Raw genomic sequence first — 16303 nt, 5'->3', positions numbered from 1 at the left:
AATTAATTCCAGATTATTTTTTGTAGCTTCAAGCGCTTTTGGGGATGCTAAGCATTTCTTTCTGACTTTGCTTTAATGTCATTGGAATTGAGATAGGCTTTATGGGCAGACACAGCTCGCAGAACGGCAAACCATGCATTGGAGGGTTAAGTGGACAACGACCAAAACTCCATCCAGTATTTATTTCTGTCAAAATTGATTGTATTACTCTTTATGAAGATACTGATTTCTGCCGGTGGCAAAAGATGCATTCTTGCTCAGATAACTGGTTTCAAAGATGAACCAACCTTCCCCCTCCATACGATTCGATTCGTGCCTTCAGGGCATAAAGGGACGCATTGACCGCCGTTTAGAGTGAACATTCTTGAAGCTTAAGCGAACTGAACTGGACGTCAAAACTGCCACAATGTCACCGCTGTTTCTTCGCGAAAACGCCAAGCGGTTGTAATTTGTGTATATACATGGTCTGTTCTGAAAGTAGTAGGACTCATTTTTTTAAACAAAATTTATTCAGGAGAATAGTACAAACGATTACAATTTCCGCACCTACTCACTGCTGCTAATGAGTTTTACAATTTTCGTACGCCTCCAGGAACGCCTGGACCGGAATGCTGTTTAGCTCCCTCGTCATGGCCTGTTGAACCACCTCTACCGATCCGTGATGTTTCCCCTCGAGCGTCGATTTTATTCTCGGGAATAGAAAAAAGTCTGGCAGGGCCAAGTCGAGGCTGTAGGGGGGCTGAGACAGCGTTGCCGCCTTGTGCGGGACAAAAAATCGGGGTCCTCATTCAGATGACGAAGAAGATCCTACCGGTTGGCCTTTTCCTCCTCTGACAACACTCCCGGCACCAACTTCGCACACTCTTTCCTCATGGGTAAGTTTTCTGTCACGATCCCAATATTTGGGTTTGAGGAATGCTCAAGTCATCAGCAATCATTCTGATAGATCACTGTTAAGTAAATGTTTCCCTCGCTACACATTTTCGTTGGTCTTGATGGTCGAAGGGCGTCTGAAGCGGTCGTCTTCCTCCACTCTTTCCTTACCTTCTCGGAAAAGCTTGTGCCTATCAAAAACACCTGATCTACCCATGGAAGCGTCACCGTAGGCCTCTTTAATCATGTTGTGAGTCTCTTTGCCCGTTTTACCAAGATTTACTCAAAATTTGATCGCGTACCGCTGATGCAGTAAACGCTCGACGATTCTGCGTGACGAGACGTTTCGACAGGGGTTGACAGTACAAGCGACCTCCTCTTTTTAATGGCCGAGAGCCGACTGCCGATTTTCCACAGCATTCCCATTATCCCCGTTCAACGATCCTGCACGCGCAGACCACCTCTCCTCCGCCCGTTCGCCCAGGAAAAAACCAGTCCTACTACTTTCAGAACAGACCATGTAGTTTAGCAGCAGTTAAGCTCACAAAAGCTCCTCTTTTAGTAGACGTAGCCTCGTCGTCATCACAGAGTGGTAATCTATTTACACAAGAAAACTTCACGTCGTGGTCAAGGTCTCTTTGAGCGGGATGCAGCTCCTCGAGAAAATCCACAGCACGTGGTGCCCTACAATTTCGGCGCGTGAATTGGTCACTGTACAGGTTCAGCTATTGAGTCGAGCTCGTCCTTGTTTCGACATTTCTTTCCATGTCACTCTGATTAATTCTGGCTAAGCTAGTTGCTTAATCGCAGACTGTCTTCTCGGTAAAAAATTATCGCAGGTTTGAGACAATGAATCGGAAAAAGCCTGGAGATCAGTTGGGGAAATACGAGCAACAACTGCTGCCAATGTAAGCGAAAGTGCCCATATGGGGCCACCGGTGAAGCCACCCGCGTAGTCTCAAGGTACATCAAGTTTTCCCTCTCTTCCCTCCCTTGGTGCTCGACTTATTCAGGGAGAAATGCTCCGGAAATGGTGCCCTGACTCGACCATGTGTAGACGAAAGCACCTCGTCTAACGGTGCTCCTTGACCAAAGATGCTCTTGAGCCATAAAATCATCATCATCATCATTTAAGTAAGCGAGATATCAATTAGATCATTATGCGTAGTGTGTTAAAGCTGAGGCAGTCCATTTTAACAGTTTGCTCATGCCCAAAACATCATAATGTGTCGTTGACAGAGTACAGAAATTTCTCACCTGAAATATTTAGCTCTCCGCACTGATAACACTGTATCGCAGCTTGCCCCGGACAAATTTGATTTTGACATCAGTTTAACACGGAACAGAAGAAGTGGTTGCAAACCTTTTTTTTTTCTGAACTATCAGCAGAATGCCGGAAGGATTTTTGGGTCTTAAAGTCCTAAACCAAGGCTAGAGATTTTTGAGCTGTGCCTTTGATGTAGGGCACTGTAACAAACCGATCATAACACTAGTTTTTCAACACAAACCGGGGTAGTTTTGCAAGGAAAATTTTAGCTTTCGCTGGCGTCGAAACTCCAGCACGGACGGGATGCAACCCGCGAATCTCGAACGCGCGCACCTCGGCGGCTATGTTCCAACCGTGAAATACTACTATTGAGTGTTACAATGCCATAGCCACTCAGCGGCTGCAGCAATTCACACCGAGTATCCTCATGTTGTAATGTGTGCCAATATTTCATTTCGTCCATTAGGCAGCGGACAGAAATTTATTACTCGCTTGAGGCCTTCCGAAAGAAAGCCGCCTGAGGTACAGCTACGTATAGAGGAGGTTGTGAATGCAGCTGGAGAGATAACGACAGAAAAACGGGCGCAGCAGGCGATAAGTTCCGCGAGAGGCAGCGGACGCCGCTCTGATAGTCGCCCCGACGACAAAACGAAATAGATAACAGCCCGCACAGAGGGGGCGGAAAAATGCACTTTTTCAGGCCGCGGGGCAGCGAGCGCACGTGAAGAGGGATGCCTCCTGCAGCTACCCAATATACCCTGGTTGGCTTCGGCCCGGACCTCGACTGGAGACCTCTGAGTTTCGTCAAGACCATTCCGTCGAACAGGGTGTGCAGTGCTTGCGGGCTGGTGCGCAAGAGGACCGCGTTGCTGTCCTGCATGCACGTGCTGTGCGACTCGTGCTACGAGCAATGCGCCCAGGAAGACATGCACGTCTGTCCGCTGGACGGCCACGAGTGGCACGACGAAGACGACGTGGACTGGAAGGACTTCCCTCTAGATCAGCTGCTGAGGCGAGAGGTTAGTCACTCAACTTCCACCTCCCCCTCTCCTTTTCTTTTAAAGCTAAAAACTATGCTCCTTTCACCCTTAGCCTGAAGCTCAACTGGGTCTTTGATTTGACCTCTAATGGGAGGCGCGCCGCATGTCGAAAATCGCGAGCGGCGGGGGCCTCGATCTTCTTCTTCATCGTCGCCATAGCTGCGCACTTGGCAGTCACGTCCACCGCTGCGCAGGCTGCTTGCTCTGCCGCTCCTTCTCGCCTGTGGCCGCACGTGATGAGTCACCTGACTCGCTCTTGCGCTTGGCGGTCACGTCCGCCGCTGCCCCGACCGTCGCTCTGGACGCTTGATCTTGCACTTGTGGCACGTGGTTTGCGCTCGCTGAAGTCTTGAAAAAATAAAGGTGAACCAAAGCTGGACAGTGTATAACCATGCTCAGGAGCTCTCGCTCAGTTTATGCTGGCTGAGGTGAGTTGCGCCACAGCCACTTTTTGTCTTCAGCTGTCGATAACCTTTATTTGTTCCAGAAAAAAGCCTTCCAATATCTACAAAAGAAATCCCAATGCAACACGCGGAACATGAAATGGACTTACGGGACCAGTCGCTCTGATTGCTTAACAAAAAGTCGCACTCCTTTGTACTAGAGCTGTATTCCGGTATACCATTGTAGCCCGTTGCTTCGTATGTTATTTTCTTGGCCCATGTGCTGCGCTTTGAATTGCCCGAGTACCCGCCTTAGTTAGCCACTACCGTGCATGGAATTGAAACCAGCGCCCGACAGGAGGGTTTGCCGGATCATTCAAATGCGTACACAGCGGAATGTTTTAAGTCTACCCTAACCTTAATACAGCCCGCAGCAAGAAAGCGCCTGGAAATCTTCGCCACGAAGACAATCGTCGTGGTCTTTAATTAGGGATATTTATGCCCCAAATTGATCGTTTGTTTTGACTTCCACGCGAAACAATCTAATTTTTTGCTCTGTTTGCCAACTTTGCCTACTTTATATTCTTCCTGCAAGCTCTGTTTCTCGTTCAATGCGTTGGTCTTTTTTTTATCGTCTTTATTGTTTGTGAGGAAAGCATGTTTCGAAGAAAAGAAATCCTGCCACATCATGCAATAAGTCAGCGGTGATAAGCGTTCTTAATCTCATCCGCCAACCTGACTTTCTGCCGCCCCCTTGCTACGCTTGCATTCTGTTGGAATCCACTCCGTTATCCTTAAAGGGAGACTGAAGCACGTTTTTCGAAAATCGGGCTGGAAGCGGCATTCTATAGTTTTTCATGCTCTATACTGGAATATCGCATCAAAATAAGGCAAAAACAAGCGCGAATTGCCTTTTTTAGCGGAAATATGCGGCCTGTGCCGCGGGGCACGCCGCGCGGCGCGCCGCCGCCCGTGATTGGTCAAGAGAGGTCGTGACGTCACTTTGAGGACCGGAGAAGCTGCCGATGCGGATCCGGCGCTGCGTTGAGTGCAGATCGCAGCTTTCCGTGTCGTTGTAAAAGCGAATACGGCGACTATTTTTTTTTACTGACCTCCGAAGGAAAGGATACTACAGTTTGCTCATTCCACGTATCGCCTGAAACCAAATTGACACAGCAAAAAATTCTACGCCTAGCACAAGCATACGCCAGCGTCAAAGACGCGATGCAGAGCATGCGTAAAAGGTGCCAGCACAACCTCGGCTCGTATTCTCGGAAAGGAAGGGGTGCGAACAATACTCAAGTCAATTACCACCACCGGACGCCTCCTGGCTCGCCCTTAAGCGCGTCATCCTAAAGAAAAGGCCCAAAGCACTGTGTACAAAAAATCCTGTTCTCAGTACCCGGCGTTGCAGGTTGGGGCAAGAAAGTATTTCAAGGAAACGATGAAGGAGCACAAAGTTGGTGTCAAAATTAGCGAAGCGCAGTGGCCAAGCACTGCGACGCATGTGACCACGAGATAGTGACGCAATCATAGTGCGCTGGAAACCAAGCCAAATACGCGCACAAGGCTGCTGCTTCACTCATGGCGCGTTCAGCAGATGCCAGAAAATATTAATCGCTGCCTCGGAAACGTTCGCCCTTCCTAGATTTGCAGTTTAGGTTCAGTGAAGTGGTTGCCAACTATATGTGTGTTTAAAAGCCAAGCTAGCTGCAACTCGCCCGCTGCCACAACTTGAAGAAACCGAGTAAGGTTGCGGTGTTTTCTTGCAAAAACTCGGTTGGCATTCATTTCTCTCATAAATTTGCATCCGAAATCAACGTCGAACGCTTTCATTTCAATTGCTTAGCTACGATTAAACGAGATGCCGCATATGAAGAGCTTCGATGCTTGCTTGCTTTGGTTTATTGTGCTTTGCTCTGCTTGCTTGCTTGCTTGCTTGTACACGTCGAACCGAGTATAAAATCACTAACCGAGCCTTGCTGAGCACGTCTCAGGTGGTCTGGCCGCACCTAAGCTGAGGAGAGCGACACGTGCTTGAGCCTCTATAAGGTTTCTTCATGGGCTAAGTGAGCATGTTTCTACTTTGAAAAGAGGCGTTTCTTCGGAATGGTGACACGCCTCTCGTGCGCGAGAAAATCGAAGGAACTGTGTCATGGTTCAGCCGCGCCTTTTCGACAGAAATCTCCAGGGGTCACATTAGGGACAAGCTCTGCATGTAGCCGCTCTTACGAAAGTGCTTTGAGCAGAGTAGGCTTGCTTTGGTGAGCTTGAATTCTTTGTCACAGCAGCGACCACTTGCGCTGCGAGCTTTTGATCTTGCTAAAAACAGTGGAAGACGACACAGTCTCGGCCGTATTTGTTCATCGACACGAACGCAGAGTAGTACCTCGTGTTGAATCTGATTCTCAAGGTCGGCTGACACGCTTTGTACGGCACAACGCACGCAGCAGGAGCAACAACGCGCGCTGAAAGCTCGCTCGGGTGCGCCGAAGTATCCCCGGCTCCTGAACGTGACGTCACGTTGGCCCGCATGGGCGAGGTTTCCCTCTCCGCTGTTCTCCTCTCATAGGCTCGCGCGGGGCGCGGGAGATTTGAACATCGCGTTTTTAATTGGTCATTGCGCCACTCTTTTAGCCAAAATCGAAAAAATAATTGCACAGACGTGATCAGCAATGACACTACTTCAAAACCGTAAAAAATTAGCTGATTCGAAAACCGCCTCAGTATCCCTTTAAGGACCAGCGGTTATCTTGCCTTCGCATTACATGCCCTGCCTAAGCCCATTCTTTCCACTCGATTTCGACTAGGATGTCATTGACCCGCGTTTGAGGGTTGATGACTTCCAAATGAATGGTGGTTAATAAGAGAAGTTTGCGTTGATGCAGCGGCCGCAGCTTGCAAAGGACAGGGGTTAATTGGAGAGACATGGGAGAGGTCTTTGCCCTGCAGTGGGCGCTGTCAGGCTGATGATGATGGTAATCATTCGGAGTCTTGTATGCTTTCACTCTCCGATGACGACGACACTAGTAGTGATGGGGGTTACGGGTGCGTGTGGGAAAAACCAGGAAGATGAGGCTGCCTAAAGCAAAAGCTGATAAGACGCTGATGAACTAACTGTTCGACAGTGCCTGATACCGTTAGAAATGGCTCTCTGACCTTCCTATGGAAATGTGTGCACGAATGCTGCTCTTATTTCCCGCATATTTTAAATGCTGGATAAGCAGGATACACTAAAGAAGCCGCCCTATGGAGCCGCATAGATGACTTAGATGTCTGGAAGCTTTTAAGGAAAGGACACGTATTTCTGCATTATTGAAGCATCTCTTAAATATGGACCGAGTTCCCTCTTAATACTCTTGCATTCTTTCTGGCTCTTCGAATCAGTGAGTAATCAAGACTGTGCGAAAAAAAAACAAATATTCAGCAGTTAAAGGTGATCATCGTGCGTAGTGTTTTATCGTATGTCATGGTATTTTGTACTGCGCCTAAAGAGAAAAAAAAAGCCATTGTTAATAAACCTTCTTACCCGCGAAGGTCCGAGAGGTACGCAAGTAGCGCAGCTAATGGGCCGAATATTATTGGCGAAGGTCGGTCCTACAATGGGCCAGAATGAAACCATCTGTTTCCAACGTTGGGCCGGTTGATTATGCCGCTTGGGTGTAGTGTTATGCTGTGCCTTAATTGACAGTCACAGCTCGCTAATCTGAACAATTTTAATGGTAGATGAGGTAAAATAGACCGTGGACAACAAGCTCTGTCAGTCAGGTGCGCTCATGACTCAAACGAAAGACCTCTATTTCTGCTTTTTCGCGACGAGGAGAGGCTTCAGTTTTTTTCATCTTTTTGCGGTCGTGGTCCACCGCAATACGGTACTGTGTGCAGTAGAGTGTGCCTTTTTGGCAAGAAATCAAAGCGACTGGCTAAGCGTGTCGCCGCTGCTGTCGCAAGCACGGTTTTGCTCATTGAACGCTTGTCTTTGAACAGCAACTGCCACTGCAGCTGAACAATTTCCCCAACAGTGGTATTTCTTTTGGTCCTAAGCGAAGGCAGATGAGCGGAACACAACTAGCCGCGATATTTTTGCATACTATTTAAAACTCTAATCGAACGCTGGGTTGCTCAAATAGTTAACATTCTTTATTGCTTCAAAGGATGAAAATCATTTCTTTTCCTTTTTCATGTGTCGTATTCTGTGACCAGCATGTAGTGCATTTAGCATGCGTAATGAATGTCAAAGTTTAGTTTTCGGAACACTAGCGTACAAACCCTTGTCTTTCATGGTTTACTCTTCATCATGAACTGACGTCTGGTGATCCAGTACGGTGGCAGGTTTATATAGAATTAACTACAATCAGACATTCCTTCACGCGTTAGGAATTTCGACGTGGCCTTTCTCTGACTGGAGTTTCAAGAGGTTCAGCTGCTTTACTATGTTGTCGTCTCCGTCTACCACCAATCCAACATTTGCTACCCAGATAAACTGGAGAGCACGATATCCTATGACCCTACCTTGTCTGAACGCGACCATAATGCGGCATGCGCACAAATAAACATGGGTGCTGTGTAGTGTCGTTCTCTGCTGCTGCTTACTGCAATGTACGTCTATCCGTAGGCAGGCGGTCCAAAATGAGGCACATGAGGAGGACTAAAATCTTGACAGCGGGTACAGGAAGGTATAGATATAACACTGTAATTTAGTTCACATATTACACTACTATGAGTCAAAGTGAGGTTAGTGCAGAAGGAAAAATAGAACAGTGTCTTTGCACTTCATGTGTTGCAGGTATAAAGTTGTAGATTTTGAAGAACAAATCTGTATGGCATCCGACTGTCCCTGTGCTCAACCAAGTGGTGACGTGAATTCACCGCAGGAATTAACTTACAAACAAAAATTGAAAAAAAAAATATATATCGTTGGAGAGGTAATAGGGATTTCAATAGATATACTCTTGTTCGTCTTGCAGGTCAAGTGCTGGAATGCAGAACGGGGTTGCCAGCACGTGGCGGCTGCTTCCATGATCGCCCACCATTTCCAGCGGGAATGTGTGCACCATTCTACTCGCTGCCCGAAGTGTTCGAACAGCGTCCTCTGCAGCGAAGTGTGCGCGCACCTCAGATCGGGAACTTGCGGCTCGTTGACTGACGCCTCGTTGGAATCCCAAAACGACTGCGACCCCAAGGATGGAAATGCGTCTTTTGCTACTTTCAGCCAAGCATTTGAAAAGAGGGCGGAAGAAATCATGGGCTGTCTGGAAAGAATCGCTGCTGATAATAGCACACACGGGGACAGGCTGAATGAAATGTGTCATGGTATCAACACATTCAAAGAAGCTGTAAGGCATGAACTGACAGCTGCAGTTCAAAATCCTCAGAACTTAAAGGAAACTTTACGTGAAATTTTAACGTCAAACGCGGAAATGAAACAATGTTTGACCACACGAAGCGACGCTGTAAACAATCTTTCTGCATGGGTGAACCGATTAGAAAAAGAACTGACAGATCAGTTGGCTCTTGTGACAAAGGAAACCGCAGACAGCCTTTCGAAAATAACAGCTGCGCTGGATCAAGCCAGAACAGAAGGGAGGGAGAATGGTCAGAAGACGTTGGAGCGCATCACAAAAGTGCATACACTCGCTCAACTGCAAGCAACTCGGTGCGAGTTTTTTGTACAGGGTGTGAAATCCCTCGAAGAGAAAGCACTGATGGAAGGCTTTCGTTGTTATTACAACGAGAGGGTGTACCTGCGTGGTTATTGCATATCACCTGGCCTAGATTTCAGGAAAACGGGCGACTCAGTGACTGTGCATATTTGCTTAAAGCTGCACAAAGGCGACCTGGACGACGTTGTTCTGTGGCCATTCGAACAACGAATCAAGCTGAGCGTCGTGCATCCGCAGGGAGGCGCCGAACGGGAGGTCGAGGATAAAACAATACGTTCTTCGAAGTATTTCCAAAAGCCCGAATCTTCGAGCAATTTTGGCGCTTATTTCAAGAAGATGTCGTTTGGCCTAGCGGATCTCCGGAAAGGCGGCTTTGTTGAAGACGACAAGCTTCGTGTCAAGTGGGAGCTCCTGCCTTGAGTGTGTCTTCTGTCTTCACAGGGACAGGGAAGTGGCACATGTACATGCCTGGAATAAACCTTTTTTTTCTTGATATTAAAAGCAGATTTGAAGAAAGCTTCGTGGCCACTGCAATATTAAGCATTTGTTTCAAAATAAATTTGCAGCTTAAATTGCAGTTACTGACGTTTGCACTCGGCGTCATTCCTGTTTTTTCCTTCCTAACACTACTTTTTAGGATCGTAATTTTCGTTGCCACTGGATATATTGGTTGGACATGAAAGCGTTCACTTCTGCTCATATCCAGTGTCACACCGGCAGCTGCGTATTCCATACTTCTGGGAATAAAAAGAGCCTCCATGTTCGTAAAATTTCCCAAAAGAATACTTCGACGTTCATGTGTTAACTGAAGGGAAAACTATCCTTGTGCCATTTCTACTCGCGTGTAGGCCAAACAAGTTATTTTAAAAAAGTGTTTTTTAAATCTGCGAACGACGAACACTCTCCTCAAGCAAGGACAAGGCCGAAATACGGTTACAAACGCGGAAAAGGTGGAATAAAAAACTCCGGCAATAGCATTCCTTTCAAAAGTCCTTAGTTCTGGCCGCCACTTAGTTTTCACACATTATACGGTGGTTGAAATGAGCTGTGCTTGCGACAGGCTTTTGCGCGCCGCTTATTTGCAGAGACGCCGCGCGGTGCCTCAGCGGTTATGGCGTCCAGCTACTGACCGGAAAGTCGCGGGTTTGGCCCCGGCCGCAGCTCTCGAATGTCGTTGGAGGCGATATTTTAGACGCCCGTATAGTGTGCGATGGCAGTTCTCGTTAAAGAACCCCTGGTTGTCAAAATTTTCGCAGCCCTTCACTACGGTGTCCCCCATAGCCTGAGCTGCTTTGGGACGTTAAGCCCCCATAAGCCATAAACCAAATCTTCTTTGCAAGAAAGCCGCGATCCAATCTTGAGATGAACGCCATAGAAAGATAAGCGCTGACCTTCACTGTTCAACCAACGCATGGTTTAGTGAATTTCTGCTGTAAAGGAAGCTTCTTCTAGTCACTTAGTGACCCTTGTTTTGTACGATTTTAGCCCGTCTTAACGTTGGGACAGGAGGCGTGTAGAAATTTACATGGCCGGAAGCCGAGTTCCACATCGCATAGAAATGCGTCGTGTACTGAGAAAATGAGACGTAGCGCCATCTACCTTCTAATCGCGTTAAAGTTTTGAGATCATCGCCTGGAAATTACTGCGGAAATTATTCGACTGGAGTGTCGCTGCGGATGTTTGAAGTTTTCTGCCAACCCTCATCAGTGAAACGGAGGTATTGTCTTTGCCCGTGTCCTCGCGCACGTTCATCACTACGAATCGTCTTTGTGCCTGATGCTGTGCGCCGGCCCGGCGTTGTTGTTATCGCTGCAATGTCGCAGCTATTCGTATGATCGCGGCCGAGAGCTTTCATTGCTCCGCCTATGTACATGTAATAAAACATTTTATTTATTTCATTGTTAGCAAAATAAAGGGCCAACAAGCATGGTTTATTGACCAGTACGATAATGAAATGGTAATCTTGCGTCCCATGCTCAGGGGTGCGGTCGCTTCCAGGTATGCGTCAGCGATATTCAGGCAAAGCAGACGAGCTTTAATCTTCAGTGTCATAATTAGCCTGTCTACGCCCACTGCAGGGCAAAGCCCTCAACCTGGTCTCTGCAATTAGAACTGTCCTTTAACAGCTGCGTCCACCGTATCCCTGTAGATCTCATAATCTCATTCGTCCAGCTAACCTTCTGCCGTCCCCAGCTGCGCCTGCTTTCTCTAGGAATCCAGTCCGTTAACCTCAAAAAAACAGTGGTTATCCTGCCTTCGCATTGCACCCTCTGCCCAAGCCCAATTCTTCGTGTCGATTTCGACTAGAATGTCGTTAACTCACGTTTTTTCTCTCACCCATATTGCCCGCCTTCGGTCTCTTAACGTTACATCCTATCATTTTTCTTTCCACAGCTGGCTGCGTTGTCCTCAACTTAAGCCCAACCCTTTTCATTAGCCTCCATGCTTCTGCCACCTAGGTGGGCACCGGTAAGATATAGCTATAGTAAACGTTTATCTGGAGGGATATTGAAAGACTGCCATTCGCGATCTGAGAGAACGTGCCATATGCACTCTACCCTATTCTTATTCTTCTGGTCATTTCCCTCTCATGATCCGGATTGGCGGCCGCTACCTGACCTAAGTAGACGTATTTCTGTGTCACTCATTAACCAATTGTTAACTGCTGTTCCCTGGCTAGGCGGTTGATCATTACTTTAGTTTTCTAGATTTTAATTTTAAGGCCTGCCATTCTGCTTTGCGTGTTTAACTAACTGATCGTGTTTCGCAGCTCATCTCCTGAGTTCGCAAAGCAATGTCATCAACGAATCGCCATTTACCTACGATATTCTCCAGTAAATCTTATCCTTAATGCAGGCCTCGGGACACCTACTGTAAACAAGCGGTGAATAGCATTGGCGAGATTGGGTCTCCATGTCTGACACCCTTTCTTATTTTAATTTAATTGCTGACTTTTTAAAGGACTACTGTAATTCTGCAGTCGTTATAGATATCTTTCGGTATTTTCACGTAAGACTCTTTTACATCCTTAATGCGCAATCCTGCGTGACTGCTGAGGTTTCCACTGCGTAACATGTTTTGTCGCAATCACTGAAGGCTATATAGAGGGGTTGGTTACATTTTGAGCAATTCTGTATCTTCCGATTAATTGTGTGAATATGGTTTATTGTCGAACATGCTTTACGAGAGCCTGCCTGACAATTTGGTTTTTACGACCAAGGTTTTCAGCATTCTTTTTGTGATTACCTTCGGAAATACCTTGTAGGCAACGGACAGTAAGGTGATAGGACTAATTTTTCAAGTCCTTGACGCCTCGTTTCTTATGAATGATGATAATGTTAGCGTTCTTCCAAGGTTCTGGTACGCTCGAGGTGATGATGGAAACACAAGCTCTTCAAACACAATCTCCTGTGGTTCCTTCAAGAGATCTGCTGCTGCTGATCCTGACCACGCACTTTCCTGCTTTATATTTCTCGTAACGCTTTCTTTCCTTCCTCTTTTGTTACTGGCGGGATGTCCCAATGCTGAGAAATTTTGCCTCTCTCACTGACGGTCTGATTATATTGGCTACTGTATAGATTTGTGTGGAGCGCTTCGGCTGCTTTAACTATCTTATCCATTTTGCTAATGACATTCTCCTCTTTGTCTCTTTGCACAAACATCTCGCTTTGACCTATGCCTAGTGTCCTCTTCTCTGCTTTATGGCTACCTCCGTTCTCCATAGCATGCTCGATTTTCTTCACATTAAACTTCCTTAAGTTGGCTACCTTGCGGTTGTTTATTAATTTTGATACCTCTACTAGTCCAATTCTGTCCGCATTGTTAGACGCTTTCAAGCTGTCATGCTTCATGGGTCGTTTCGTAATCAGATTTTTCATTTCCTGAGATAGCTATTGTGCCAAAATGTGCTTAAGAGTCTTAACTGTTGATGCGCAAATTTCTTATAGTGTTTTTATTGTTGTGAAAGTTCTTTTTTGTCTTTGAGAAAGCAAGCGTAGCGGGGAGCGGCAGAAACAAAGAACGGCGGATGAAATTACGAAGTTTTGAGGGAGTAACAGGGCTGCAGATGGTACAAGACACAGACAGATATCTTTGTCGTGGAGGGGACGTAATAGTGCGATGATCATAAGTCGATATAGATATTCTCGGAGGCTGAAGATTCACATTTTTGTGAGTTGTCAACGAGCAGTATACTTGCGAGATTTCATCATCATTATAAGCCTCACTATGCCCTCTGCAGGGAAGGACCTCTCCCATGTCTCTGTAATTAACCGTCTCCTTTGCCAGTTGCAGCCGCCGTATCCCCGCAAACTTCTTAATCTCATCCGCCCACCCAACTTTCTGCCGCCCCCTGCACCGCTTCGTTTTTCTTCGAATCCACTCCGTTACCCTTAAGAGCCAGCGGCTAACTTCGCTTCGTATTAAATGCCCTACCCAAGCCCATTTCTTCCTCTTGATTTCGACTAGGATATGATTAACCTGCGTTTGTTCTCTCACCCAGTCCGCCAGCTTCCGATCTCGTAACGTCACACCTGCCATTTTTCTTTCCATAGCTCGCTGCGCTGTCCTAACTTAAGCTGCGCCCTCTTTGTTAGCCTCCACGTTTCTGCCGCATGGGTGAGTAACGGTATGATACAGCTGCTAGGATAGGATAGGATAACTTTATTTAGCTCAAGCGCAAGTGCTTTTCTGCGGACAGATGATTTTGTCTCCGAAACAGTCGGTTGCCCATATTCCAGGGCTCCGCTGGATGCTGCCGTCAGCTGACATCGCCGTATCAAACCGGTCTGGTTATCGCGGCAGTCAGTGGAGAGCAGACCCTCCCATTGCTCCGCACTTGGGTTTGGTATAACGGGGATGATGTCGACTTTATGACATGCCCATGTTATGTGGTTAAGTGTAGGGTTTACATGGCACCACGGACTATTGTGTTCGTAAAGTGTGGGGTGAATTTTACTTAGTGTGTTTAGATTTGGATACGACCCCGTTTGAAGTTGTCTCCATGTGACAGCCTGTTCTTTGTCAAGGATTTTTTATACTTTTCTCTTGAGTTATATTGATAAATTGCCATTCATGATCTGAGAGAACCTGCTATAAACGCTCCACCAAATTCTGATTCTTGTAGTTATTTCGCTCTCATTATTCGGATCAGCGGTCACTTCCTGCCTTAAGTAGACATATTCTCTTATTGCTTGCAGTACATCGCTACCGATTGCTAACTGCTGTTCCCTTGCTAGACGGTTGAACACTACTTTGGTTTTCTGCATGTTAATTTTTAGACACACCGTTCTGCTCTGCCTGTCTAACTCATTGATGATGCTTTGCAGTTCATGTCATGAGTGACTTAGCAAGGCAATGTCATCAGCGAATCGCAGATTATTTAGGTATTCTCCGCTAACTTTCGTCCCCAACTGTTCCCAATTCAGGCCCCGGAATACCTCCTATAAACAGGCGGGGAATAGCATTGGAGAGATCGTGTCTCCCTGCCTGGCACCTTTCTTTATTGTAATTCTTTATTGGGTGCAATCACCCTTAAAAACCATGCGAAGCGTTGCAATATTAGTGTTCAGTGCAGAGGACTAGGCAATCAAACCGCTGGCATAACACTGATGGAACGTTGCAAACAGTGCCGATATATTTTCATCCGCCAAGAAACATTGCGCGCATTTCAGTGAGCTTACACGTTTGCTTCCATTTTCCACTGTTTAGTACTCATACAGTGTCCTTGTGAAGAAATAAGAATGAAGTACTTTGTGAAATGTGGATTGTGAGGATTTAACGTCCCCAAGAAACACATTGGCTATGAGGGAGGCCATATTAAGGGGCTCTGGATTACTTTTGATTTTTTCTTTTAGAAGTGAAATGAGGCAGTAACTGTCTCACATATCTGGGCGGACTCCCAAACCACGCCGTAAGGCAGGGAATAAACGAGGAAGTGAAAGAGCAAAGTAAGAAAGAGATGCCGTAGTGGAGGTCTCGGGAATAATTTTGACCCCTTGGGGATGATTAAGGTGCACTGATATCGCACAGCACACGGCCTCCATCGAAACGCGGCCGCCGCGGCCAGGTTCGAACTCGGGTATTCCGGATTCAATTAGACCACTGATGTCTCTGTAACGTACGTTTACATCCCACAGCACGGGGGCGCCTTTTCTGTTTTGCCTCCACCGAAACGCGGCCGCCGCGGCCGGGTTCGAACCCGGGTCATCCTTCTTAGTAGCGGGCAACCGCAAGTAATGTTAATCAACCGCTCTCCATCGCGCCGGATAAGAAAGTAGTTAAGTTTAGAACACAGCTACTGGAAATTAACTGAATCTACAAAGTTTCCAATTATATTTGTCAAAAATATAAGCGTAAATAAGAAACGTGATGTTCATGTGACCGAATGTTTTCAGTTTTTTAAGGGGAATTCTATTTTATAAGCCACTCGACTTGCCAATAGTGGATTGACTGGCGCCGTTAGAAGTGTGAAACGATCGGAAGCAAGCAATAGTATTCAGAGGCCACACTAAGATGAAATAAGACTCATATTTGCCTATTTTATTTACAAAGGCGGAGAGAAATACGAAGTATATGGATGCCATGAGAAAGTTTGAAAGTAAAGAACCTTCAACGCGTTCATTGCATCTACTGGACCTTCCTGCAGAACAAGAAGACATAGGCATCAGTAGTTCGGATATGCATCAACACGTTAGCCAGTTTTTCGAAGACTTGGTTAGAAGCATCCACTTGTAACACTTTAGAATCGGCTGCATGTTTCGCTGCCCCTTGACTGAGGCTTGCGGTGCAGTGAAGTACGAACACGGAGCAGAGGCGGATTTCGGCACGAGCACTCAACTTCAGCATTACTTTTTGACTAAAACAAGAAATGCTCAATTTAATCAAGTTTATCTTTTGTCTACTTGAATCCGCTGTATTTTATGTTTTTGCTAGGATCACCACAGTATGCCGTCTGCGGCTAAGTATACGGCTAGAACGATATTTAGAATAATTTAAAATTGACTTATTTGCATAATCTTTCTTTGTTTTAGTCCTAGCCATTTAATCACTTTTTTGATGTTGTGGAGAGGTTGGGAG

General features: G+C 46.5%; 1 protein-coding gene across 1 annotated transcript; it reads left to right on the top strand.

Moving 5' to 3' along the window:
• The first annotated feature begins 2838 nt into the window (after positions 1-2838).
• Positions 2839-9807, top strand: LOC149329592 (TNF receptor-associated factor 6-like). Its single transcript, XM_089560316.1, has 2 exons — positions 2839-3159; positions 8531-9807. The coding sequence occupies exons 1-2, from the start codon at positions 2872-2874 to the stop codon at positions 9644-9646; spliced, it is 1404 nt and encodes a 467-aa protein (XP_089416442.1). The 5' UTR covers positions 2839-2871; the 3' UTR covers positions 9647-9807.
• The last annotated feature ends 6496 nt before the right edge of the window (positions 9808-16303 follow it).

The sequence above is a fragment of the Amblyomma mixtum genome, chromosome 9 (assembly GCF_055824585.1).
Source record: "Amblyomma mixtum isolate Tamu chromosome 9, ASM5582458v1, whole genome shotgun sequence".
In the NCBI taxonomy this organism is placed as follows: domain Eukaryota; kingdom Metazoa; phylum Arthropoda; class Arachnida; order Ixodida; family Ixodidae; genus Amblyomma; species Amblyomma mixtum.
This window is presented reverse-complemented; position numbering and strand designations above follow the sequence as displayed.